Source organism: Equus asinus, chromosome 8 (genome assembly GCF_041296235.1).
Source record: "Equus asinus isolate D_3611 breed Donkey chromosome 8, EquAss-T2T_v2, whole genome shotgun sequence".
Lineage (NCBI taxonomy): Eukaryota > Metazoa > Chordata > Mammalia > Perissodactyla > Equidae > Equus > Equus asinus.
In genome coordinates, this window is record NC_091797.1 from 100,762,621 (window position 1) to 100,786,917 (window position 24,297).

Consider the following 24,297-nt stretch of genomic DNA (forward strand, 5'->3'; position numbering starts at 1 on the left):
AGCGGGGACCCTGGCCCAGCCACCACCATCACACCAACCACAGCCATTCTGCCATGCCTGGCTCCCCTCTGCTTTAACTTTCCAATTCATCAGGACAGTAAAAGTTCATCTGTGGACTGCAACATGCCCATAAATTTAAGTCTTAAGTTCCAGCAGCTGTTTCCCAAACAAGCCAGGAGAGATCAGGCAGCTCTAGGCCACGAGGGCAGGAGGGGCCTCTTCCCGGAGCCCTGGGTGCAGGGCCAGGGGTGCTGCAGTCCGGGTTACGACGGGGCTCTCAGGGGAGCGGCCTAGGTTTCAGCCCTTTGCAAAGTCAGGCTGATGAAGTTCAAACCACAGCGAGATGGAGCACAGGACCCTATGTGCTGCCTGGTTCCCAGCAGGAGTCGGGGGCTGTGAGGGAAAACCTGATGCCCGCCTGGCCGGGTGTGGCACCCAGGGAGGCGGCCTTGGCTGCTGAGCACAGGAAGACCCAGCACCGGAGTGGCTCCACCCCAGTTCCTAAAGATGACCACCATCACTATGACTTTCTAACCCAGGCCCACGATCCCCAGGCCTCAGAGACCCTCCTTCTGGATAGAGGCACCAGGAGCTCTGCTGCCTACAGCCAGGCCTGGCCCCACTGGGAGGCCTGTCTGATCCTCTTTCCCATGGGGCCTCCATGGGACAACAGGACAGAAAGATGGACAGGAAGTTGACTTTACTCCAAGTCAGCCACATGCTGGCACAGGCTGGTCTGCTGGGGAAAGGCGATGCCAAGGAGGTGTGCATGCGTGCCCTGTTCCCACATGTGACCGGTGACCCCTCCCACACTGGGCTCTGGCTGAGCTGCTCCCCAGGGCACCACAGGACCTGCCCTCTACCCTCAGGCCCCTGCTTAGATCCCACCAGCGACGCCAGGCAACCTCGCACCGGGGCAGGCGGTGTGGCTGCTTGCTCTGGTTCTAACCTTGGTTCTCTGACAGGACTGTTCTTTTTGGGAGGCTAGTAGCCTTCCAGCTGCAGTGTGACAGGTCTCACTTTGCCCGACCTCAGTGTCCATCTGTGGGCCTCTACGTCACTGCTTTCTGGGGTGCACCCTCTGGCCCTGCTCCTTCTCAGCTGCCCTCTTGCCCAGGACTCCTTGCCCACCCCATGACACCCCTGCTCCCAGCTTTCCTTGCTCCATGCCTCTCTTGGGATACCTGGTGACAAAGCCCCACCCCCAGGTTGCACCCAGGGCGTGGTGATGCCTGGTGGGCACTTCAGCACGTCCTGATTTTCAACCGGGACCACCCCCCTCAACCCATGTGCCTCAGGGGCTCAGTGCTGCCCACTCAGGGCCTCTTTCCCTGGCTTTGGGGGCCCGTGCTGGGCAAGTGTGAGGCAAGGCAGGCTTGCCAGGCTGCTGCGCAAAGCTTCCTTATCTGGAGAGGAGCCTCGAGAGATGCCCTCTTCCTTGGTCTCCTGTCTATGATGGGAGGCCTGGACCAGCACAGCCCCAGCAGAGGCAGGCTGCCCCCAGGCCCTGTCCTCCAGCGCCCAGTGATGAGAGCCCAGGTGAGGAAGGAGCGGGGCTGCTGCTGCTGCTGCTGGCAGACACCCTGAGGGCCACACAGCTTCCCCCTGGGCCCTGCTCCCCACCAGACCCGGGTGCAGAGAGCTGCCTCCTCAAGGAGCTTCTACTCGCTAAAGTCAAGCCTCAGCCCTCCAAGGCTTCCAGACTAACGGGAGTTCCTCGCCCACCCTCAGAAGCCAGTGTGCAACCAGGCCACCCCCTGGGGGCTGACAGGACAGGGTGCACCCAGCGCCTCACCCCCCATGACCTGCATCCCCCGGGACCTGCACCAGAGTGAGGCCTGGACAGGACAGTCCCCACCTCCAACTCCATCGCCTCCGTCTCACCCAGGGCTGAGCATGCGGCTGTGCTCCTCTATGCTGAGCACTGGGCACAGGCTCAGACATGGCCGCCAGGAGCTCGCAAGCCACACGGATGGGAAAGTCCGCTAGGACGTTAGGGGAAGGTTTTTAGCAACACTTCCCTCTGCCCTGACTCTTCACCCCTTCCCTGCGGCCCATGAGGAACGGCCTCCCTGGGGCTGGCTCGCAGACCACCACAGGGGCGTGACTCCATGGATCGCTCCACATTGCATTTTGGGTTTTTTTTTGATTAATCAGTTCCTTACTGACCAAATTCCTCTGAGTTTTTGCAAATGGGCTTGCACACTCCTGGACTCTACACGCCTCTTCTCTAGATGGACAGGACGTGACTGCCGCTAACCCCAGGTCTGAGAGAAAGCCAACCCAGCGAGCAGCCCCACACGCCCACGCCCCCTTCTTCCTGTGCCCGGCACCCGCCGCAGAGTGATTAATTAGCCAGGGATCTGCTACAGCTCCTCTTCATGCCTAAATATTGTTTCAGCCTATCAGACTGTTAGTGCAAAGCAGGATAAATGACACTTTGGGTCTGGCGCACTGACCTGCAGGGCCTGCTGCTCATCCAGGCTCCAGACAGCCAGCGCTTTCTCTGCGGAGCCTGAGACGCCCCTGGCCTTCTGGGAGTCAAAGTCAAGGGCCATGACGGGCTCTGTGTGGCAGGCAATGCGGCTGCACACCTTCCGCTCGGAAACGTCCCACAGGGCCACCGATCCATCCTCATAGCCAGCCAGGAGGAGCGGGCGGGGGCTGGAGTCGGCCTGCAGGGAACAGCACAGCAGTCAGCTCCCGAAGGGTCCTGGTGTGTACTGGGGGAGAAAGGGCTGAAGAGGTGGCCGGCCCAGCCGGGGCCTGTTTCTCGTGTTCTCCACACAGCAGTAGCAGTTCATAGGCTCTGCACGCCCCCTTGATGGCGGACACCGTCAGCACAGGGCCAGCACGGGTGCTGCTGGGGCCCCCTGAGGATGGGGACTAGAGGGCACAGAGCCCAGGCGCAGCCCTGCCTCATGCTGCTGTGCCACTGCTCCTGCTGGGCACTCACCACGACCACTGCAGGGTGCTGCATGTCCTCCTGCCTCCTTTCCACAGGCCTGAGACTTGTGGCCATACCTTGGTGGGGCCGGTCACCTGTCTAGAACTGCCAGCCAAAGAAAATCGAGAGCTCCATCTCAATGAAAAATGAACTTTCTGTGCTTTGTCAACGTCACTGCAGAAGCCCCCCGACCCCCAAGCCTGGTGCGGCGCTGCGGCGCTGACTGCTGTGAGCCGCCCTCTCGCCAGCCTGAGCTACTGTGATGGATGAGGGAGTGGGTCAGAGGCCTCTGCTCCCTGGGCAGGCGCCTCGTTCATCTGGCCTCTGCAACAACTCCAGAAAAAGAGCGCTGTGGGACTCTGAGTCACCCTGGCACCAAGGGTGGTGGCCACTGCCTGCTACCCTTCACTTGTCTCTGTTCCCCATCGAGCTGCCTGGGGTGGGCGTCACTCCAGTGTCAGGAATAGCTGAGCACATCCCCTCCTCGGAGAATTTTCAACTGGGCCTCGGGGAGCTCCAGCTGGGCCTGGCCCTCAGCTTCTGGATGGTCAACACTGAGAACGAGAGCCTGTGGGGCTCCTGCCTCCTGAGTCACCTGCAACCTGGAGGATGGTCCCCTGCCCGCGGGCAAGGCTGGTGCTGAGCAGAGTACCTGGGCCTCACTGGACATGGCCAACAGCACCACAGAGGCCTTCCTCACCCGCCTGCAGGAGCTGCTAGTCCTGAGTCGTGCAGGTGTTTCTGCCCGCCAAGGGGCAGAAGGGGAGTCCACGAGTGGACTCTGCGTCCTCAAACAACCCAAGGAAGCAGGGCTTTCTCTGTGCATCAGAAGGGAAGACTGAGGCTGTGGGGTGTGGTGTGAGTCACGGGGCCCCAGGATGGGAGCCAGGGAAGCCTGAAGCAGATCAGCTCCTTGATCTGGAGGAAATGGCTGTGCCAGGGGATGGGGAGGACACGGCCACCAAGACGCACACAGATAGAGCGAACCCTCCCAGGCCAGAGCTGGTCTGGAAGCCGCCTCGTGCACGTCCCTGGAAATGGCTGGTCCACTCAGGGCCTCCGCTGACAACAGACGTTCACACAGACAATAGAAAGGAGGAGTCCAAGGAAGGGAGTGAGGCTCCTGAGAGGACGCCGCGGCAGCCTGTGTGGCTCCCTGGGGCTGCTGCTAGGCTGACGGCCCCACGGCCACCTGGAAGAGCAGTCAGGAGAACGGCCCAGCGGCTGTGAGCCTGAGAGGTGCATGTGCACAGCACCTGGCGAGACCCTGCTTCCACCCGGCCTCCCTGCAGAAGCCTTGATAGCGTTGCTGCGCTTTCCCTGTAGTTTTGTAACAGAGAAGAGCTCCCTTTTGGCATTTTTCAGATCATCTGATCAGAAATTAAGTGTGCAGCATAAAGTTATTTACAATGGTTTTCTCCAAAAATGTGCAGAGGACTTTAAAAAGTGGTCAGGCCCTCTCCCCAAGCAGCTCCTTGTGGGCAGCCATGCCTCTCCAGACAGGGCCTCCCTCCGTGAGTGTATCTGCACGCGGGCCAGGCTGAGGGCCAGGAGCTCGCACTGGCCCTGGGACCGCCCTGCCAGGCTCACCCCACAGGCTGGCTGTGAGGAACTCTCCGGGGCCCACTTGGGTCCGCTCCCCTTGGGCCAGTGCTCTGTTGTGTCACCTGCTTCCCCTCCATGCTGCCTAGGCCCAGCCCGGCCCCGGCCCCCGGGCACGTTCCTCCTGTGTCCAGGGCTCCTCTGGGTGCTGACACATCGGTTCCGGTGAGTCTCTGTAGCCCAATCCCATGTGGGGCCTGTGGTCTCTGGGCTCTGAGTGCCTCAGCTAGCGCAGGGGCTGCACGCTACTGCCCCCCTGTTGAGGTGCCATGGGTGGCCAGAGGAGGAGCTGGACTGGCCTGCAGGCGCTCACCCTGCGGTTGCCAAGGGGGCCCAAATGCTGAGCCCTGGCCCCGGCTGGCTGCTCCTCCCCACCCGAGCTGTGGGCCCCTCTAGCTTCTCTCCTGGCATGTTGGGTCCCTGTGGTGCCCCAGCGACAGACGTTGCAGGCAGGACAGTGCTTCTGTGGCCTCTGGCCTTTGATGGCTATGCCCTTGGTGCCAGGCTGAGCTCCACGGGGCGAGAACCTGAAGTTGCCACAAGGACTCACTGTGTGTCCCCTCCTGTCTCTGGGCACAGTGCCCAGAGAGACTCCCAGCAGACAGGCCCTGGCCGCAGCACCTCGTGGCCCTTGGCTTGGTGGGGCCCACTAGAGGGGCCTGAGGCCCAGGGGCTGGCAGCTTGTTCTGGGCCTGGTGCAAATGGTCTTCCTGACCTTTTCACATGATCATCACAACCATGCAGGTCAGCCACCGTGAGGAGCAAAACAAGAATACATCTGAATGTTTCAGAAAAAATACCGTGTCAGGCCATCTGCCACACTCAGATTACTAAATTATAACTTAGACCTTCAGGTTTGGAGAGAAAAAAAGGGACATTTCACATTAACGTAGACTTTTCTTAACAGAATGCTTTGCGCTGGATCTATATCAACTAACAAAAACACGATTTGTCCTTCTGTCAACTATATTAATTACCTTAACAAGTTTGTACATCCCGTTTCTACACATTCTTCCGCTGGAATTTTTACATGATTACACAATGACAGTGTTACCAGGGGACAGAGTACAAGTGATGCAGCCGCGGCTGCCGTCCTGCCTGGGACCTGCGAGCCTCACACCATCGCCCACAGCATCGGGTCCGGGGGCGTCCCGACCAAGCGGCTGCCACAAACCTGCTGGCGCCAGGAGGTCTGTCACTCAGGTGAGTCTCTCAGGGCCCCACCTCCTCTGTCCCCAGCCCCCAGGCTTCTCTCTGAGAGGCTGCAGCAGCAGGACACTGTAGGATTGGCTGATCAGAGATTCCAAATTCCATCTGGAATGTTCTTGGCTAAGAAACTGCAGGGAGAACCAACTACAAGAAAGGGCCAGTTCCTGGAGGGACCAAAGCTTGGGGCAGGGTCTCTGGGGGCCCTGTCGCCATGTGTGCATCTCCACGTACACAGCCGCTGGTCTGGTTCTAGGAAGGACTCACGGGGTGGTGGGGTATGAGGCAGGAACCACCTCTTCCAGCCCCTGGCGTACGGGTGGCTCTCGGAAAGTGCTGTTGAACTCAACAGAGCTGGCAAAACAGCCCTGAGCCCTGCTCACCATGGTATCTCAACAGCCACGACACTGCCCCAGTCTTGCTGTATCATCTGTTCTCCTGCCCCAGGCATGAGTGCCCCAAGGAGTGCAGCGAATGCTGAGCCAGGGCTGCCCTCTTGGGGTGGGGGCTGGCCTTGAGGAGGGCTTGGCCTCAGGTGGAGGCAGGTGGGCCCGCGAGCATCCCTCCCAGGCCTGGGGCTTGACCCTGGGGCTGAAACTCATTCTGCCAGGACTCAAGACTGTGACCCCCTCCCTGGCCCCCCAGACTTCTGCTGCCAGCCCAGGAGATGCCTCTCTAATCAGATTAGACCCTCCCTAATCAGAAAGAACAGTCGAGATAGAAGGAAATGGCTGTGGACCAGAGATTCCAAGTATGGCTGCAGGGAAAGTCACATGTTAAGCCCACTCCTGTCTCTACGAGGCAGAGAAGTAACAGAAATTCATCCAAAGCAAGCAGGGGCCATGCAGGCCTGGAGAGGTAGTCAGCACTCCCCTCCCAGCCCCACGCAGCATGGCAGATGGGTGTGCGGAGAGGAGGGGGCCGCGTCCTCCCCAGGAGGGGCCAGTTCAGCTGATCCTGCCGTCCCTCCTTACATGGGCAGGGGTGCCCCTCAGAGCCTGCGGTGGTTTGCAGGACTGCCCTTGCAGTGCAGGGAGGCGGCAGGAGCCGGCCAGGACACGGAGGCAGGGAGGCGGGGAGGCGGGGAGCACACGTTCCCCGGGGCTGACTGCCCCTTTGGTTTGCCGACAACCAAATCCTGAATGAGGCATGATTCAGGGCCCGGGGGGCGTGGCTGGCAGGGCGTGGTTGGCGTGTGCTGCGCCTTACCTGCCACAGCTCCAGGCACATGGGCATGCCCGGCTTGGCATCTGCCTCCGGCTTTAGGGTGCACACTGACGTCTTGGATGGCATCTCCAGAATCTGAATCTGACAGTAAGAAAACAAGTTGATTTGGGCTGATGCCAAGTCGAGTCTGTGCTATACAAACAAGAGACTTTTAAGGTGATTAACCAAGGCTGCCACGAGTTTCTGTCTCTCCCTGTAGGAACCTAGGAGCCGAGACTCCTAATTAGGCCACATGGGCTCGTGGGCTTGGGCACTGCCAGGCCTTGCGAAATGCACACATCATTCCTGAGTGACCGGCACGTCCCTCTAACCAGTGTTATCACCTGGCAGCCATCGCTGGCCCCGCTGGATTTTACCTCTTCCCTGAGCAGGAGGCCTGACTCAGCTCACTGATTCTCCTGACCTCAGCCTGCTTCCCCTTGCTGGTGTGGGCTGTCCATGTGAGCGGCTCTGAGCTGTCTCAGGCATATCAGATGGTACAGAGCTTGCACAGGGACACCAGGGACCCAGCACCATGCCTCCAAAGGGACAGGATGGGCACCGAGGGAGCTCTGTTTGGAGCCACCTGTCCCCATACCTTTATACCGGGTCTCATGGCTATGCTTTGTGTCACCTGAATGCAGCTACAGAGCCCTCCTGTGCCTGGGCTGGGAGACACGCCTAGCTGGCCCGCATGACTGGCTCACACCTGGCCTGTCCACCTGAGCTGGGCCAGGCTCCGCCCCACACCATCCGCAGGCAGGGCAGAGGCTGTGAGGAGCAGGCTGGGTCACTGGAGTGCTGCAGACTGGAACTGGGCCTCCAGCCATCTGAATCCCTAGCGCCTCAGCTCCCTCATCCATCAAGTGGGGACAAGGGCGACCCTCCTGCGGAGCGTGGAGGAGGAGAGGGGATCCTGTGTGAAGCGGGGCCTCCGCTCGGCAGTGGGGACACTCGGCGGCCCTTAGCTCCCAGAGGTACTGGGGAGAGGCGCTCTACCAGTAACATCACAACACAACATGCAGCCACCTGGAGCCATGCCTCACCCCCACCAACATGGGGCACCCTCTGGTTTGCAGACAAGGAGCCTGAGGTCCGGAGGGGTTGTGGATGTCAAGGAGATAGCTGGCCTGCTGTCTGACATCCAGAACACAGAACCCCCAGTGAGGAGAACTCCAGGGGAACTTGAAGCGTGTGTGTCTGAGCCTCGCTGCTCTCACTAATCCCCCAGGAGAACCTGCCCAAGGCCCAGAGTTAAGTCCCGGGTCTGAGTTCCAGATCCACCACATGTACGCTGGGTGGCCGTGTCCAAGGGCAGCTGCAGGCAGGGCAGAAAGCCAGCGGGACGGCCTGGCCCTCTCAGCTGTGGCCCTGTGCCAGGCCAGCCCCTGTGCCCAGGCAGCGCCTCTGCGGCTGGGGCCGTGGGCACACTCTGGGAAGGGCTCTCACCAGAAGCTGCCCAGCTGCCCAGCATCCCAGCACCAGGGGAGAGGCTCGCTACCCAGGAAGGGTAAGTCCTGGGGCCCCCGCCAAGGGCACACACAGGAGCACACAGCACACACCAGGAGGCCTACGAGGTCACATCGACACCAAGAGCAGCCGTCTTGGCCCTCACTGCCCACAAAGAGACAGAAAAGAACCCAAGTGACATGAGCAGTTCTTATGTCCTGAAGAGACTGCTAGAAGGGGCCCTAGAACAGCAAAACGCTCAAGGAGAAGCTCTAGTGAGACGACAAGAAATATGAGAGAGAGGGCGCATGACAACCAAGGCGCAGTGGCCACTGAGCATGGCCCAGAAGTAACAAGAAAAACCAAGGGCAGGGAGAGGGCCTCTTGGAGCCCTCCCGCTTGGTCTCCGCAGTGAGAAACATCGGCCCAGTACAGGCTTATCGCTGGAGGACCGCAGAAGAGCTGTGGGGAGTGGGGAGTACCCGTGGGGCACATTCACCCCAGGGGCGAGCACCCCCAACAGAGCAGAGAGACACGCTCTTCTTGGTCTGATGCATCAGGGACCCAAGCCTGTTCAAGGGCAAAGCAGCAAGTGTCAGCTGCATGCATGGCAGCGTCACGGAGGCCCCGTGAGCTGGCCCATATCTGTGCTGTGAGGGACGGTCTTGGAGGACGTGGACTATGCTAGTGCCAGCTCTCCTACAATGAGATCTCTTCCTTCTGTCACCACATCAGGAGGATGGGCTGGTTTCAAGATGTTGACTGGGTGGCGGGAAGAGAAGCCACAGGGAGAGGGATGCCGGAGGACACAGAAGTCACCAGACACACAGTCTGCACAGGCCTGTACCTTGGATGGCCTGGCATGCAGGTCCATGGGTCAATGAGGGACAGTCTGTCCCCATCTGCAGGCTCAGGAATACCCCTCTGGGGGCAGTGAGGAGTGGTGTGAGGCCAACTGGATCAGGCAGGGGTGAGTTGCCCAGCAAGTCTGCTCTGGCCAGGAAGAGAGAGGGCGAGGGGAAACCAAGGGCAGCCCTGAGCCAGAGCCAGGCGCTGTGGGAGGGAGTGTGGGCGGCAGCAGCCAGGGCCACAACCCGGGTGCAGGAGAGCAAGGAGCCCATGCATGGCCTGAGGACTACGGGTGGGCTCCGGGCCCTGTGGGTCCAAGACGCAGTTCTGCGCCCTGACAGGGCCCTGGCGCCTGTGCTGGGGCCTCCTGCAGACACCACCATGCTTTACATCTGGCACTCAACTGCAACTTGTGTTTCCAGAAGGAAAAATGTTTGGTTTGGGCAAGTGTGGCCACCCAGACAGCCGAGTGGAGCGGGGGCATATTCTCTGCAGGCACTGTCTGGGCACAGGCCAGTGAGGCTCTTCCAGGGCCCAGTCCAGGCAGATTCCAGGTGGGAACATGGAAAACAGCTATTTTCCCAGGATATGCAAGGTCCCCAGACTGGCTGCTTCTGAAAAACACACACGCTGCCTGCACTGGGAGGGCTGTGGCCAGGAAGTTGGTTAGAAACAGCCTCGAGCAAAGGGGATGAATGGTCTCAGGGGCGAGGCCCTGGGAGTGGGGCCAGAGGGACATGAACAGCCGGAGCGGCCTGGGGTGGCCAAGATGTGGAGGACAGTATGCAGCACCCTGACCTCAGCGGAAAGAGCTGGCTCAAGCCCGGGCCGGTGTCTGCGGCATGCAGCACGGAAGGAAGCCCGGGCGCTGCCCAGCTCCTGCCGTCCGGGAGGGAGCACAGCCCTCTCTTTTCACGTTAATGAAACTTTTAACAGGTTTTTGGCAAATTGGCAAGAAAAGTGTATGTAGCTCCTAATTGGTGATTTAAACGCAATCATGAACAAATAAATGCCTGTTCTCTCTCATTATTTATGAACTGAATCTGCTTTAAGACAAACGACTCTTCTTGGGCGGGGGCCAAACCTCACCATGTGCACAGGGCCAGGGTCCTGCCCAGTGCCGCCTGCTGCACAGGCTCTGGGGGCCAACAGGGGCACAAGCAAGCACAGGAGTGGGTGGCAGACAGGAGGCTCCCTCCCCTGCCCATGTGCACCCCCAGCCCCCGCCCACACTTGGCACCCTGGCCCCTACACTCACCCTGCCCCTGAGCGTCTGTGCCCCACACTCACCAGGCCCGTCCAATTGCCCTCGTAGTTTCTGCTTCGATTTCCCTTCAGCTCCTCCAAGAGCTGGCACATCCAGCCATGCCTCCGCCCTCTACCACACCCCATCCTGGCTTCCTGCCCGTCTGCTCCAAGTCCTGGGCACTGCTTCTCTTGGTGGACACAGTCCCTTCTGCCCCCAGGCGTGTAGATGCCACTCTGCAGCCTGACCAGTCTGCTGCCACCAACCACTACTGGCTGCTCTGGCCTGAGCTCCATGTGACAGAGACCTCCGAGGCTCGGTCACGTCCACCACCCCTGGGAGCCCCACCCTCTGATGTTCCCCTGCTCACCTGTGCCCCTCTGTACTGCATTTGCCACCCTGGTGCCACCTCTTACTCCTGCATCCCAGTCCTGCCTGAGGCCTCTCGCTCCAGGGCCCAGTTCTGTTCCCCCGAAGTTCACCCTTCCCTGCTGCCCTGGCTCAGGGGCCCCCCTCAAGTTAACCAGGGCCTCGGTCTCTCCCACACCACCTCCTGCTGGCCTCCTGGGACTTCCGTCCACACGTGCCCACCCCTAAGTCCTCTGAGGATCTGTGTGGGTAGTCTTTCCCCGTGTTCCCGACGGCCTCGGGCCTCGACACTTGTCCATTGTGCTGTGTTGTGCCAGCTGCCAGGGCTTCCCAGACACCGGCCCACCCCCAAGCCTCCTTCCTTTTACCACCAGGGCACCTCTCAGGTGACCAGGCCAAGACCCAGCCTGAGGCCCCTGAAGCTGCGATCCAGCAGGCAGACCTATACCTGCCCCTGCTCCTCGGGGTCCTGCCATGGGCAATGCGTTCCTGTAACCAGGTGCTTAGGATGAGCATGCCAGTTTAAGGGAAACCAAGTGCCCAGCAGCTCGTGGAACAAAGGGCCATGTGGGCTGGCGCTCACCTCATCACTGCCTCTCCCTGGCACAGCCAGCGTCCAGTGCTGATGGCCCCTCGCCAGGACAGAGCCCCTGCAGAAGCCGATGCTCTCCAGGCGCACGGAATCCACCACAGCATTTCTGCCCTCTGCCAGGTCCCATAGGCACAGCTTCAGGTCCCGGCCCTGGCTGCCAAAACCAAGAGGGGATGGGCGTGAGCCTCCTGGTGAGCGGGCTGTGCGCCACCCGGACAGATGTCAGCACGCCATAGCCGGCCAGAGGCCACAAGGAGGCAGGGGATGCTTCCAGAGAGGGCCATGGCTGGGGCCAGGTCATCAGGTGGGGGCACCTTGGCCAAGGAAGGGCTTTGCATCCAAGATGCCCACTGCCAGGATGTGCTCACGGCCCATCCCGGGGCGCACTGCAGACTGAAGCCCAGGGCGGTCCGTGGCGCACGCTCCGCAAGCTGCCTCCTGTGGCCTTCCTGCCATTCTCTCTCCCTCCCTCTGTCTGTGAATTAACTGTGATAACTTGGCAATCCCACCCTCAGGTATTTTCCCAAGTGAATTTAAAACCTACATTCATACAAAAACCTGTACACGAATGTTTACAGCAACTCTGTTCATAATTGCCCAAACTGGAGACAACCCTTGGAGAGGAGACTAGATCACAAATGGTCTACACCATGGAATTCCACTCAGCAACAGGAGGAAGGAATGAGCACCACGCAGCAATCTGCAGGAACCTCAATGGAGGCAGCTAGCTCAAAAGGCCACAGTGCTGCATGACCCTTTCTGTGTGACACTCTAGGAGAAGTACGATGGAGGGACAGAGGACTGTGGGGCCCTGCCCACAGGGGGACAGCACAGGGGCTCTGCAGGGTGCCGACTGTCCTGGGTGGCCCTGGGGTGGCGCATACGTCACTGTGGGCCGCCATCAAAACCACAGAACTACAGCACAAAGTGAGCTTTACCATGTATACATTAAAAAGTCAACCAACCAGGAGGTCAGGATCCCAGGACGGACTGCAGACCATGACAAAAGCAGGGCATACTGCGCCCAAGGGGAGGGCAGACAGGAGCCAGCCCATAGAATTTGGGAAAAGTAGGTCCACTTGAAACTGCAAAGTTAAAGACAAAATAACCATGTGACACTTAGAACTCTGGCTGGTAAGTCTGCTCTCACAAGGGTGCAGGTCAGCAATTCTGAAACCCCTCACGTGGACAGCAGGTTGACCAGAGGGGCACGGAAGCAGTGAGAGCAGGTTACTCCCCATCACGGAAAGTGGTCACAAAGAAGCCTGGGGAGAGATGAATGGAGCCTGTGGTATTGGATTCACATCGGAAACGTCAGTATGAAAGTATGTTTATCCAAATACACAGATAGACAGACATAGAGATGCGCACAGGTGTGTGTGCAGCGTGGCTCATACCCACACAGGTATTCCCCAGGCTGCCCCAAGAACACCTAGAAGCAACAACGGCCCAGCAGCGATGCGCGCACCCAGTGCCCAGGGCTAGTTCCTGACCCCTTTCTCCAAAAACAGGAACGAGGTTTCTGGAGAAATGTCTGAGTCTAAGGCTGAAGTGGGGAAAAACTAAGATGAGTTCTGAGCATCTAGTGTAAGGAAATACTCTGAAAAATAAAATAAAGGATGGGGGCATATCCAAAGGACACAGGCTCCAAAGCTGGCACAATCTGAGCAATAACATAAATAATGGCAGCAGGAGATTATAACCCAAGAATACAGCAGGAGGAGTGTGGGAAACAAAGTCCCTGAGAAGCCTGCAGTGAGCGCAGGGGCAGACCCCACAGAAGGAGGCGACAGTCAGAGGGCAGGCCCAAGGAGAAAGAGGACACACGCACAGCCTCAGGGGTCCCCCCAGACGCTTACTAGCACTCCGGTGGCCCTAACACAAGACCACACATCCTTGGACCCTCCCTAATTCTTAATTCTTCGTCCCTTGAGGAAGGTCCTTGCTGGACCCAATGACTCACTGCCAAGGAGCCCAGTAAGCAGAGAGATAATATCCCTGAAGATAGGAAACACGCAGACACAGCCCAGCCCAGGCGACCAAGGTGGCCCTCACCAGAGACTAGTCCCATGGATGTCACGGACTTCTGGACGAGAAGGGCACTTTGACTCTGCGGGTCTCCTTCCAAAAGCCCCCCACCCCATCTACTCCTGAGAAAGCACGAGGCAAACCCCCATGAGGGGCATTCTACAAAACTCCTGGCCAGCCCTCTCCCCAAGGGTGGAGGCCATGAGAAACAGGGAAAGGGAACTGGTCACAGAGCAGAGGGGACTGAGGACATGGGACAAGTGGGTGGAGCCTGGAGCAGAAAGGACAGTGGCGGGAGATGGGAGAACCCTCATAAGGCCTGGCGTCCAGGAGCCGGTGGTGCAGCAGTGTTCTGCCAGACCTGCCCTGGCACATAACATGCCGGGCCCCCGAGGACGCGGTGCTGTGCAGATGTCCGCTCTCTGCAGGCTCCCCAGAGCAGCTCAGTCCCAATCCAGGCCTCAGCTCCATCTCAGAGAGCCCCCAAGCTGATGTGAAACGCGCCCGGGCATCCACAGGACTAGGCCCCCAGGCACTCCCGAGGAGCAGGGCTGACGCGGCGCTCCGCCAGAGAGCAGGCCTCAGCCAGACGGGTGGCAGCGAAGGAGAGAGACGTCACGGCGTTCTCAACACAAGGACGGACGGAGCCGAAGGAAGAGGAGGCACTGAGCAACGTGCTCACACACGGAAGGCATCTGACTCACGGCCGAGATGGCAGCCGTGCCAGGAGCAAAGAACTGGCCTGTTCTTAAGTAACTTTTTATTTTGAATTTGTTTTTAACTCACAGACCAGTTGCTCCCATGCCTCACCCTGTCCCCTAATTAGTTCCTTAATTGCTAATGTACACATTCTCTCCTGCCCTGATGCCCTGCTCCTAGAAGGTCCAGTGTGCACCTCACCACCTCCACACTCCCCTCCAGGGGCAAGGCAACCCCAGAACAGCCCACAGCCTGTCCGCACTTTGCCACTGGTCCTGCAGTGTGTCCTGGAGTGACCTGCTCTGGGCCCTAGCAGACCCACACCATGCTTGTCAGTCCTCATTAGCCCCCTGGACCAGGACAGGCCTCATCCTGCCGTCACTCGTGTCCTTGGCACTCTTAGAGAAAGGAGGCCTTTTGATCCCTAGGGTGACATTTCCACGTTTGGGAAGGACAGCACCCTCTCAGTGCACTGCACCAAGGCACATGATGCCAACTGTCTACCCTGGTCGCCTGGTCAACAGGCGCCTGCCAGGTACGTCCACTGCAAAGTCACTACTCCCTGTTTGCTGAATATTTGTGCAGAAGACATTCTGATATTATGCCGATATCCTAACCTTCAAATGGCCCACTGCCTTGGCACACACTGATGCTGCCCACCTGTCAACCAGGCCTTCAAGGCCGCTAACAGGCAACTCCCTATGTCCATCTTCCACATTCACGAGGTGCCATCCTGCTGAAGAATGTGCTTTCCCTTCTGCTGTTCCTTCTCTCCCTATGGGTGTGGACACATGCATTCTTATATTATTCAATGCAAAATTCTCATTATTTTTGTGCTCAAACCATCTCAGATTGGCCAATGGGAATCCCTTCAAGTTAGTTCAGAGTTCTTCTGACACGTGTCCGTCAGTAATATACTCCAGACCCAGAATCAGCCATTTCTCTAAGGAATCCTTGCTCCTTCCAGTGCAGAGGGATGTTTAGAAACCAAGATCTGGGCGCTGGCGTGCTCACTGTCATAAGGTGCCGTCATCACAGGCCCTCTCGGCAGAGAAGGCCAGGAAATACACACACACATACCAGACACCCCTCACCCCCCCCACACCTTACACATTCATACACCCGACACACACATACCAGACACCCCTCACCCCCCCACACACACCTTACACATTCATACACCCGACACACACACATACCAGACACCCCTCACCCCGCCACACCTTACACATTCATACACCCGACACACACATACCAGACACCCCTCACCCCCCCACACCTTACACATTCATACACCCGACACACACACTTACCAGACACCCCTCACCCCCCCACACCTTACACATTCATACACCTGACACACACATACCAGACACCCCTCACCCCCCCACACCTTACACATTCATACACCCGACACACACACTTACCAGACACCCCTCACCCCCCCCACACCTTACACATTCATACACCCGACACACACATACCAGACACCCCTCACCCCCCCACACACACCTTACACATTCATACACCCGACACACACACATACCAGACACCCCTCACCCCGCCACACCTTACACATTCATACACCCGACACACACATACCAGACACCCCTCACCCCCCCACACCTTACACATTCATACACCCGACACACACATACCAGACACCCCTCACCCCCCCACACCTTACACATTCATACACCCGACACACACACTTACCAGACACCCCTCACCCCCCCACACCTTACACATTCATACACCCGACACACACACTTACCAGACACCCCTCACCCCCCCACACACCTTACACATTCATACACCCGACACACACACTTACCAGACACCCCTCACCCCCCCACACCTTACACATTCATACACCCGACACACACACCTGACACATGTACACACACCTCACACTCACAAATATTTCTGTACCTATCTTTGTGCAATATTCTCAAAACCCCACAAGTTCATGCTGATGCCCTGGGGGTCCTTCCTCTCCTTCCTCCTTCTCAGGCTGTGATCCCTCCTCTGACAAGGAAAATCCAGCTGCTATTATCCTCAAGATATTTTCTGACACGCTCAGCCGATGAACTTGCTTGTGTGATGTAGCTGATCTCCCAACCTCCCCAGCCACCTGTGACCCTGTCCCCATCACTCTGCTTCTCTGGCCGCAGGCTTGCTGCTCCAGCACCTCTGCCCAGGAGCCACCGCCTTCCCTGTCCCACTTCCTTGGATGCTGATGTTGCCAAACTTGGAAGGGAAATGACAGCAGGGAAGATGGGAGCATTGGGTGCCCTTATGGAAACAAAGACCCCTCATCTGCACTGATAGTGGATTCCAGACAAAGGTGGAGGAAAAGGAACAGCAATGAAGTTCTGGGAGACGAGAGGGGCTTCACAGCCTCGGGCCAGGGCTCCTTCACAAGACACAGAAGCAGGAGCCATCAGGGAAGACCACGGACCTGACTTTACCAAGATGACTCACTTCTGCTCATTAAAGACAACACCAAGAGGGGCTGGCCCCGTGGCCGAGTGGTTAAGTTCGCATGCTCCACTGCAGGCGGCCCAGGGTTTCGTTGGTTCGAATCCTGGGCACGGACATGGCACTGCTCGTCAAACCACGCTGAGGCAGCGTCCCACATGCCACAACTAGAAGGACCCACAACGAAGAATGTACAACTATGTACTGGGGGGCTTTGGGGTGAAAAAAGAAAAAAATAAAATCTTTAAAAAAAATTTTAAAAATCAAAAAAAAAGACAACACCAAGAGAGGGAAATGCACGTGCGTGTTAGAGAAACAATTGGTGATATGGAAATATCTGGCATACCAAGACTATAAAAAGAACTCCTCAACTTCATAACCCAATCAGAAAAAGGCAGCCAATCCGGTAGAGAATGGGCAGTGAAGAGAATTTATCCAACTGGCCATCATGGACAGATGAGGCTTGCTCATCAAGTGGTCAGGAAAACAGAAACGAGGCCACACCAGGGGCTCGGGCTCCTGTGGGGTGGGGGCACTCTTGCTGCACTGGGGAGTGCAGTCTGGCCTCCAAGCCACCCAACGTGTGCACACCCTGTGGCCTGGACACCCATCTATGGGCACAGGGTCAAGCCTGCAGACGTGTGTGTGCACCTGGCACTATGAGACCCCGTGGGAGTCTCCTTAAGCTGCATCCTTCACAGCGCCAAGTGGACAACCCAGATCTTCACAGTCAGTAGATGGTAAGTAATCTGGGCATGCGCATCCAGCAGATACCACACAGACAGAGCCCACATGACAAAGCTTCATACTCCACCGGGGATCTTGCCAAGGCAGAGCTGAGTAAAGGAATCAGAGGCAAAGGATGCTGTTCCACATGGCTCCATTCTTTTAAGTTAAGAAAGAAACAGACAAAATGAGTCTATGCCTTTTGGAGATGCACATTCAACAGTGAAGCAAGAACAAGGCACGAGGGGCTGCCTCCCGAGGACAAGGACGGGGTGGCCGGGCAGGCATGAGGGGCTCCTGGGGGCTGCCAGTGCTCTGCTTCCCGATGGGAGTGGGCGCGCAGGCGTCCACTCCATGATAATACACCATTCTGCAGACTTGTTCTGGGCACTTTTCTCTAAGTGCATTACATCTCAAAATAAAAAAGGTAGAGAACAGACTCACCAGGTGGCTGTCGCGGACACAAGTGCGTCCTCGGGTGCAGGTGGGGCTGAGGGGTGTCTGCAGGGCAGCCCTAGGCTTCCTGAAGCCCTGAGCACAGCCTGGGGAGGGCTGGGGCCCCTGGCTTCCCGTCTTCTGTCCTCCAGCCTCCCCTTGACATGAAAGCACACGTTCCCTTCTCAAGGGCCACTTTGGAGAGACTTGACATCCAAACACAGCTGGGCGTGCGGCCTCTAGTGCAATGTACACACACCTGGGCATTCCAGGCACCTACATGGTCTGCACCGCAGACCTCCTGACCCACAGGCCCTGCCTGGATCGAGGCTACTGCAGAGCCATCTAGGCTAGAAGGGGAGGTGCCATCAAACATTCACTCACAGGCCACACTTGGAGCTTGCCTCCCCACATAGCATCAGGCCTGGCTCTCCAAGGAGTGGAACCTGAGATCTGGGCATCAGGCACCCAGGCACTTCTGCCATGGGTTCCCGGAGGACAGCCGAGGGTGCTCAGGCCCTGATGCAGCAGGAATCCCCACCAGGCCTGCACCTGGGCTGGAAACACAGGAGGAACACTTACAAATGGCAACTCTCGATCCAAGTGCTTAGTGGGCTATTTGATTATGACCTCTACTTGACAATCTGGGAAAGACCAACACTGTACAGAGGGCCCTCTACACCAAGCGGGGGCGCGTCTGGGCCAGCCTGGCCAGGAATGAGGCAAGGCCTGGCAAGGGCTCTACAAGCAAACACATCAAGGGCCACTGGCCCCCGGATGCCTCGGTCCCCTAGTCATTTGTGAGCTACCTTCAGGGTGGGGAGCTGCATGAGTCTGGCACAAAAGTGTTCTGTAGACCAGTGGGAGCCTGGCAGGCTTCCTCTTCTCATAACTGGGCTCCACAGTGCCCGGATGTCCAGGCTCTGAGTCCAGAGCAGAAGAGGCCAGTCCTGGAGCTCTGGGGCAGATGGTGTCAGGAAAGTAGCACTCTGACTTGGCAGATTCCTGGGCTGGCACAGCGATCCCCACACAGGGAGCAGACAGCACCACCCAAGAAAAGGGCCCACTCGGCAGCCAGGTGGGCCCCTGGCTCCTGCATGCCCTCCAGGCTGTGGCCTGCCCTGGCACTCCCCTGCCCCCTGGGAAGAGGGAAGCCCCTCCCAACTTGCTCTCCCACCCACCTGCCCCTTCCCGCTGCCTCCTGGCCCACTCTCACCTGCAGTCCTCAGCCTGTCACCTCCACAAGCCCGCAGTGGCAGTGCCAGGACACATCCCCTCTCTGCTCTGCTTCCCAGCCCCTTGTGGCCCCTTCTGACACTCATAGGCTGGGCCCTATGTGGCCTTGGCACACATTCTCCTCTGCTGGGAATACCAGCATCTCCTGCTCACCTTGCACTGGCCAGCCCTGTGCCACAGACCTGGGCACCCGAGTGGCACTTCCAGTGCCCCTGGAGGTAGCCGCGCTGGGGGTGTGGAGCACAGTCCCAAGTAGCCTGTGTGAGCTTTAGGATCAGGATCTGCGCCACCCTGGCCACCAGTCCTTGTCATGCTATGGGAAAGTGGCTCCATGGCCAGGGAGAAGGCCACTCTGTAGAGAGGCTGTCATGACACCCAGGCCCAGGTGCCTGTGGGAGAGAAGCTGAGGCTCCTTCAAGGAGAGACCTCAAGCTTAGCCACAGGCCCCAGCTTGCCACTGGGGAGCCCTGGCAGGCCAGGGCGGGCTCTGCTCAGGCCACGGACAGGGTGGTCCTGTGCATTCATCAGGCTCCTCTCAGTGGGCACCTGCTGGGACAGCACAGTAGTTAGAGAGGCAGTGACCAGCACCCAGCACACCTGGGCTGCGTGGCCTCAGGATGGGTGGAGGACAGAGGTCACACTCTGTTCTGCTGTTGGAGGTGGGGCCACCAGGCAGTTCGGGGAGGCCATGAGCGTCTCCACTGGAGAGCTCCTGGCTCCCACCAAAGGCCACAACTTGGCTCTTCCAGGACTGCATTCACTGCCACCAAGACCCACCTGAGGAGCTGGTGCCCCTGGGGCAGTGTCTGTAGCCAGGTCACACATTGGCCTTCGTGGCCATCCAGGGTGGCAACTGCTCTCCGTGTCTGCAGGCTCCAGATGTGCACCAGCCCACTCAGGGACCTGTTCAGACAAGCACAAGTGTGCGCTCAGGAGGCGGTGCTGCGGTGGGCGGACAGGCCCAGCACACTCCTCGGGGCGGCCTGGACGCCACACAGTAGGCAGACCAAGCGTTTCGGCTGCTCGGGTTTCTAGTTTAGGTGACAGCTTTGAAGGTGAGCTAAGGGTACAGTGCCATGTGCTCCTCTTCCCAGGGGGTGGGGCGTGCTTCTCTGGAGAGGGAGGGCGGGCCGCTGCTGACAGTGCAAACTGGATGGCGTCTCTACTGGGAGGGGGCCAGGCCCGAGGGGACAGTGTGTCAACGGGCAGCCCGAGCCCACTAGGACCCCAAACGAGCACTGGGCTCACTGCTAGCCCAGCCCCCGACTTCACCCTGGGCCAGGCCCTGGGGTGGGGCTGGGGCCGCAGCTACTCACCCAGAGAGGAGCAGTGGGTGGCCTTGCCCCTGGGCTCCTCCGCAGAAGTGTAGCGCGTGCACTGCTGACTGGGTGCCTCGGAGGACAAACTGGGGGTCTGGCGGCGGCGGGGCCGCCATGCGGGTGGGGGTGCAGTCACCTGGGGACCAAAAGAGAGGGCAAGTGAGTGGCCCAGCTCTCCTCTTTCTGAAAGGCAGCAGGAGCCTCCCTGGACACCACCCCCCACCTTCAATCTTGCCTATTGACCTCTGCACCCAAGGGGCACCACTCTGCTCCCAACCCATGCCATCCCTGGGTGGGCACAGGAGCGCCCGCACTTGCCTGCACAGAGCCCTCCGCTGGCCTCTAATTCACCCCCAGCTGCACCCTCTGGCTCCCCGAGCCCCACTGGCCACAGCAGCACCGTCCCACGCTGCCTGGGGCAGGGTCCTCCTTGCCCGGGCTGTGCACACCCTGGAGTCCCGGCCTGGCTGAGTCCTGCCCTCTGTCCAGGCCTAGTCCAGCTTCTCCCTCAGGGAGCTCTCCCTGACTAGCCCTCTTGGCAATTCCAGTCCCCCAGTCTTGAGCCCCATCTCCTCTCCTTCCTGCAGAGGATGTGCTGTTCACCTCTGCCTCGCAGCAAGCTCGGGAGCAGGTCCCACACTGGCCTGCTCCCCCGAGCACCAGGCCTAGCACTGGACACCAGGCACACAGCACCTGCTCAGCAAGTATGGGCTGAAGAGATGAACCAGTGGACAGACGAGGTGTGCGGGGTCCTGAGGGTGCCCCAGGAGTGAGCAGGACTGGGAGACGGAGAAGACCCGCTTCCTTACATGGTCCCGGGCTGTGTACCCACAATTTCTAATCACTGTAGACCCCCTTTGAGGAGGCAGCACCCCTTTACTGATGGGGAAACCAAGGCAGGCAAAAGTCTCGTGAGATGTCCCAAGCCCCTAAGACTCAGGCCCGAAGAGCTCCCGAGCCCACCCCAAGCAGCTGAGTGGCCGGTGCAGCGATGTATGGCAAGAGGCAGGAACCGAGCCACCTCGCTGCTCCCAGAGGGCTGCTACAGCAGATGAGAGGCCCTTCCTCAAATCACTAGCCCTGTGCTTAAGGCCTGCTGGAGCCCACCCACCCCAAAGGAGAGACCTCCCAGTGTCCCTGCTGGGCCTACCCCAATCACGCAGCCCTGCAGAGTCCCCACAAGGCCCCAGCCTCCTCTCACCACCTCAGCCCACAGGCAATCAGAGATGCGACACGCAGGGATGGCTGCGCTCAGCAGGCAGGGGAAGCCCCGGGCCAGAAGTGACCAACAGCAACAGGTGGGGGCACAGTGCTAGGGCTCTGGGCCAGCCCCTAACTCGCCCACCTCCAGCTGCACACCGAGCAGGGAGGAGGCCACCTGCCCACCTGCTGTGGCAGCAAAAGCACAGGGCACAGAAGAGAGGAAAAATTCCTCCAGGAGGGAGCCTTGATCTGAGGACAACGCCAGGGGCTAGAAGGCGTTCCAGGCCTAGGACGGAGGACAGCGCAGGAGGGGGCTGCAGGCTGAGGCAGGCACATACAGGCAGGAGAGCTGTGCGCTTCTCAAGCAGACGGCCAGTCCAGGACACTGCTTCAGCTGTGCCCTCAAAGGCCAAGCCGTGTGCCTCCCCCGCTTAAAAACACCCCAGGCCCTTTCCTGCTCGTCTATCTTCAGAAGAGAGCCAGGAGCAGCTTGACTGCAGCGAAAGGTTCAAAACTCCTAAGAAATGGAACTGTTGAGGCAGCTGGGGACCTTGCAAGCTCCCAGGGGGCTCCAGGTCACCCAGAAAGCAGAGGGTGGGCAGCAACTAGAGCCTGGAGACCACAGGGGCCTGAGCAGGAGGACGGGGAAGACCAGGCTGCAGGGATGGGTGGGAGGCCACTGCCAGCACCCAGGCCAACTGAGGCCCAGCCCACATGAGGGCAGTGGATGTAGTTTTGGGTCCCAGATCCTAAGGACCCTGAGCAGACACTGCAGGACTGACTGTCTCTGACTCCAGGGTGGATGGTCACCCTGACTGGAGAGAGCACCCATAGGTGGCCACTCTAGCATGAGACCTGACCTCTGTCATGAAGTTTAAGAGACAAGGAGGGGTCCCTGGGTCAAGCTTTCAAAGGGCCAAGCCTTTGCTTCTTTCTCTCTCTTTTAGCGTTTTCAGCCTAACAGCCTCTCTCACCTTTGACAAAAAGCCAACTGACTCTTCGTAAACACAAGGATGGGCTCCTGCAGGGGTCACAGGGACCCTCCACACTGCTCCACAACCCATGGCTCTGCTTTGGCGGGGGACAGGAAGGCCACCTGGAGACACTGCCAGGCCAGGGCCATTAATCCTGCAGTGGCTATCACTGGGCAGGCTGGCTTGGCGGACGAGTTCAGAGGAGCAGCTGTTGGGCCCTCAGAAGGCACTGCCTACTTGTGCTGTGCCTGGCCCTGTAAGACCAGTTGGTCGGCGATGGCACAGGGCTGCAGACCCCAGATTCAGAGAAACCCAAGAATGCAGACCCCGCAAAAGCACCTCAACCCAGCCAAAAAGTCCCAGTCCAGGATGGGGGGCACCCCAACTCTCAGTCCAGGCCACCTTCGCACAGGCTCCCACTGCGCAAGCCTGATGTGCACACGTACACCGCACCCGCACACAGGGCACACACACACACACGAGCTCACACACACATGTGCACACACACAGGCAGCACAGTGGCCTTGGGGAGTGCCAGCCAAAGCCCAGCCCACACTTGCCACCTGCCTGCGGCCTGATGGGAGTTTCCAGAACCTCAGCAGCACAAGGCTCGCTCTGAGGTGATGAAACCTAGTTCTCCTCTATTGTTTGCCCAGAACTGTAGGGAACAAACCCGTCACGTTGTTACAACAACCCAAATGCTCAGGCCAAGATGATGCATCAGCAATTAAGGGCTCCATCATTGCAAGCAATTAAAATAAACGCTTTATTTGAAAACTAATTAATTCTAGCTACATATTTTTCCCATGACAATATCCCATGATTACTTGATTTATGACATCTAATTATTCTTTATTAATCTAATTGAGAATAATCACATTATCCTATCTCCCATGGCACCGGGCCGCCCGGAGCAGAGGCCGCGGCCCCTTGTGCAAGGCCGATGCGCACTATCAGCCGCCCGCTGCTGGCTGCCCTGGCCTATCACTGGGCTTTTCCTCGCAGAGGGCAAAGAAACACGAAACTTAATCCACAGAGCACAACTTCGTATTCCGCCTGCATTTCGAGATGTCAAAGTGAGACACATTCTTTTCAAAATTAAAAAGAAAGACAATCTGGCACAATTTGCACAACTCTGACAGCCTTTCTAACTGGTGCTACAAATGCCCCGGAAAACTCACAGGCCCTCAGCTCACAGATGACAACAGTGTCCCCCTATGTCACATCTCAGCAGCAGCAGCCCAGCAGGCCTCAGGGCTATCCCCAGGAGAGCGGACCAGAGCCTTCCCCCAGGTGTGGGGAGCAGCGGGCAGCCAGGGCCCCAGGTAGCAAGGCGCACAGATGGCCGGGGCCAGGCTTCACCAGCACTCACCCTCCCACCAAGGCACACACTCCTCGGGCAGGTGCAACAGTGACAGGAATCCGAGGATGCCCCTCTCTGGGAGGCAGGACCCTGTACGCAAAGGACCAGGTGTTGGCAAAGACCTGCCACAGCGCAGGGGGTCTGCAGCAGCACAGACGGAACCATGCAATTCAAGAGGCACAGGAGGCAGGGCCAGGGGAGGGGCTGGTACCTGAAGTCCAGAGGTCCCTACCCGAGTTTCTTGCGCTGCACATCCCACAGCCTGACCCCCCAGCAGCTTGCAGGCCAGCCCCCCGCACCCGCCCTGCACTCAAGTCATGGAGTCATTTCCTTTCACTGCAACAGGAACATTGGGCCCTGAAGAGCT

General features: G+C 58.8%; 1 protein-coding gene across 2 annotated transcripts in view; it reads right to left on the reverse strand.

The window, feature by feature from the left end:
• Nucleotides 1-24,297, reverse strand: part of GNB1L (G protein subunit beta 1 like) — a 59,177-nt gene that overhangs the window by 11,681 nt on the left and 23,199 nt on the right. The window contains exons 3-7 of one of the 2 annotated variants that reach the window (XM_014827152.3): nt 20,388-20,526; nt 19,849-19,974; nt 11,458-11,620; nt 6,965-7,063; nt 2,460-2,675 (exon numbers count right to left, since the gene is read on the reverse strand). In XM_014827152.3, coding sequence (XP_014682638.1) covers nt 2,460-2,675; nt 6,965-7,063; nt 11,458-11,620; nt 19,849-19,974; nt 20,388-20,506 — 723 coding nt within the window. In that variant the 5' untranslated portion in view covers nt 20,507-20,526. The remainder of the gene's footprint in view (nt 1-2,459; nt 2,676-6,964; nt 7,064-11,457; nt 11,621-19,848; nt 19,975-20,387; nt 20,527-24,297) is intronic. The other variant, XM_070516688.1, reaches the window with a different exon arrangement.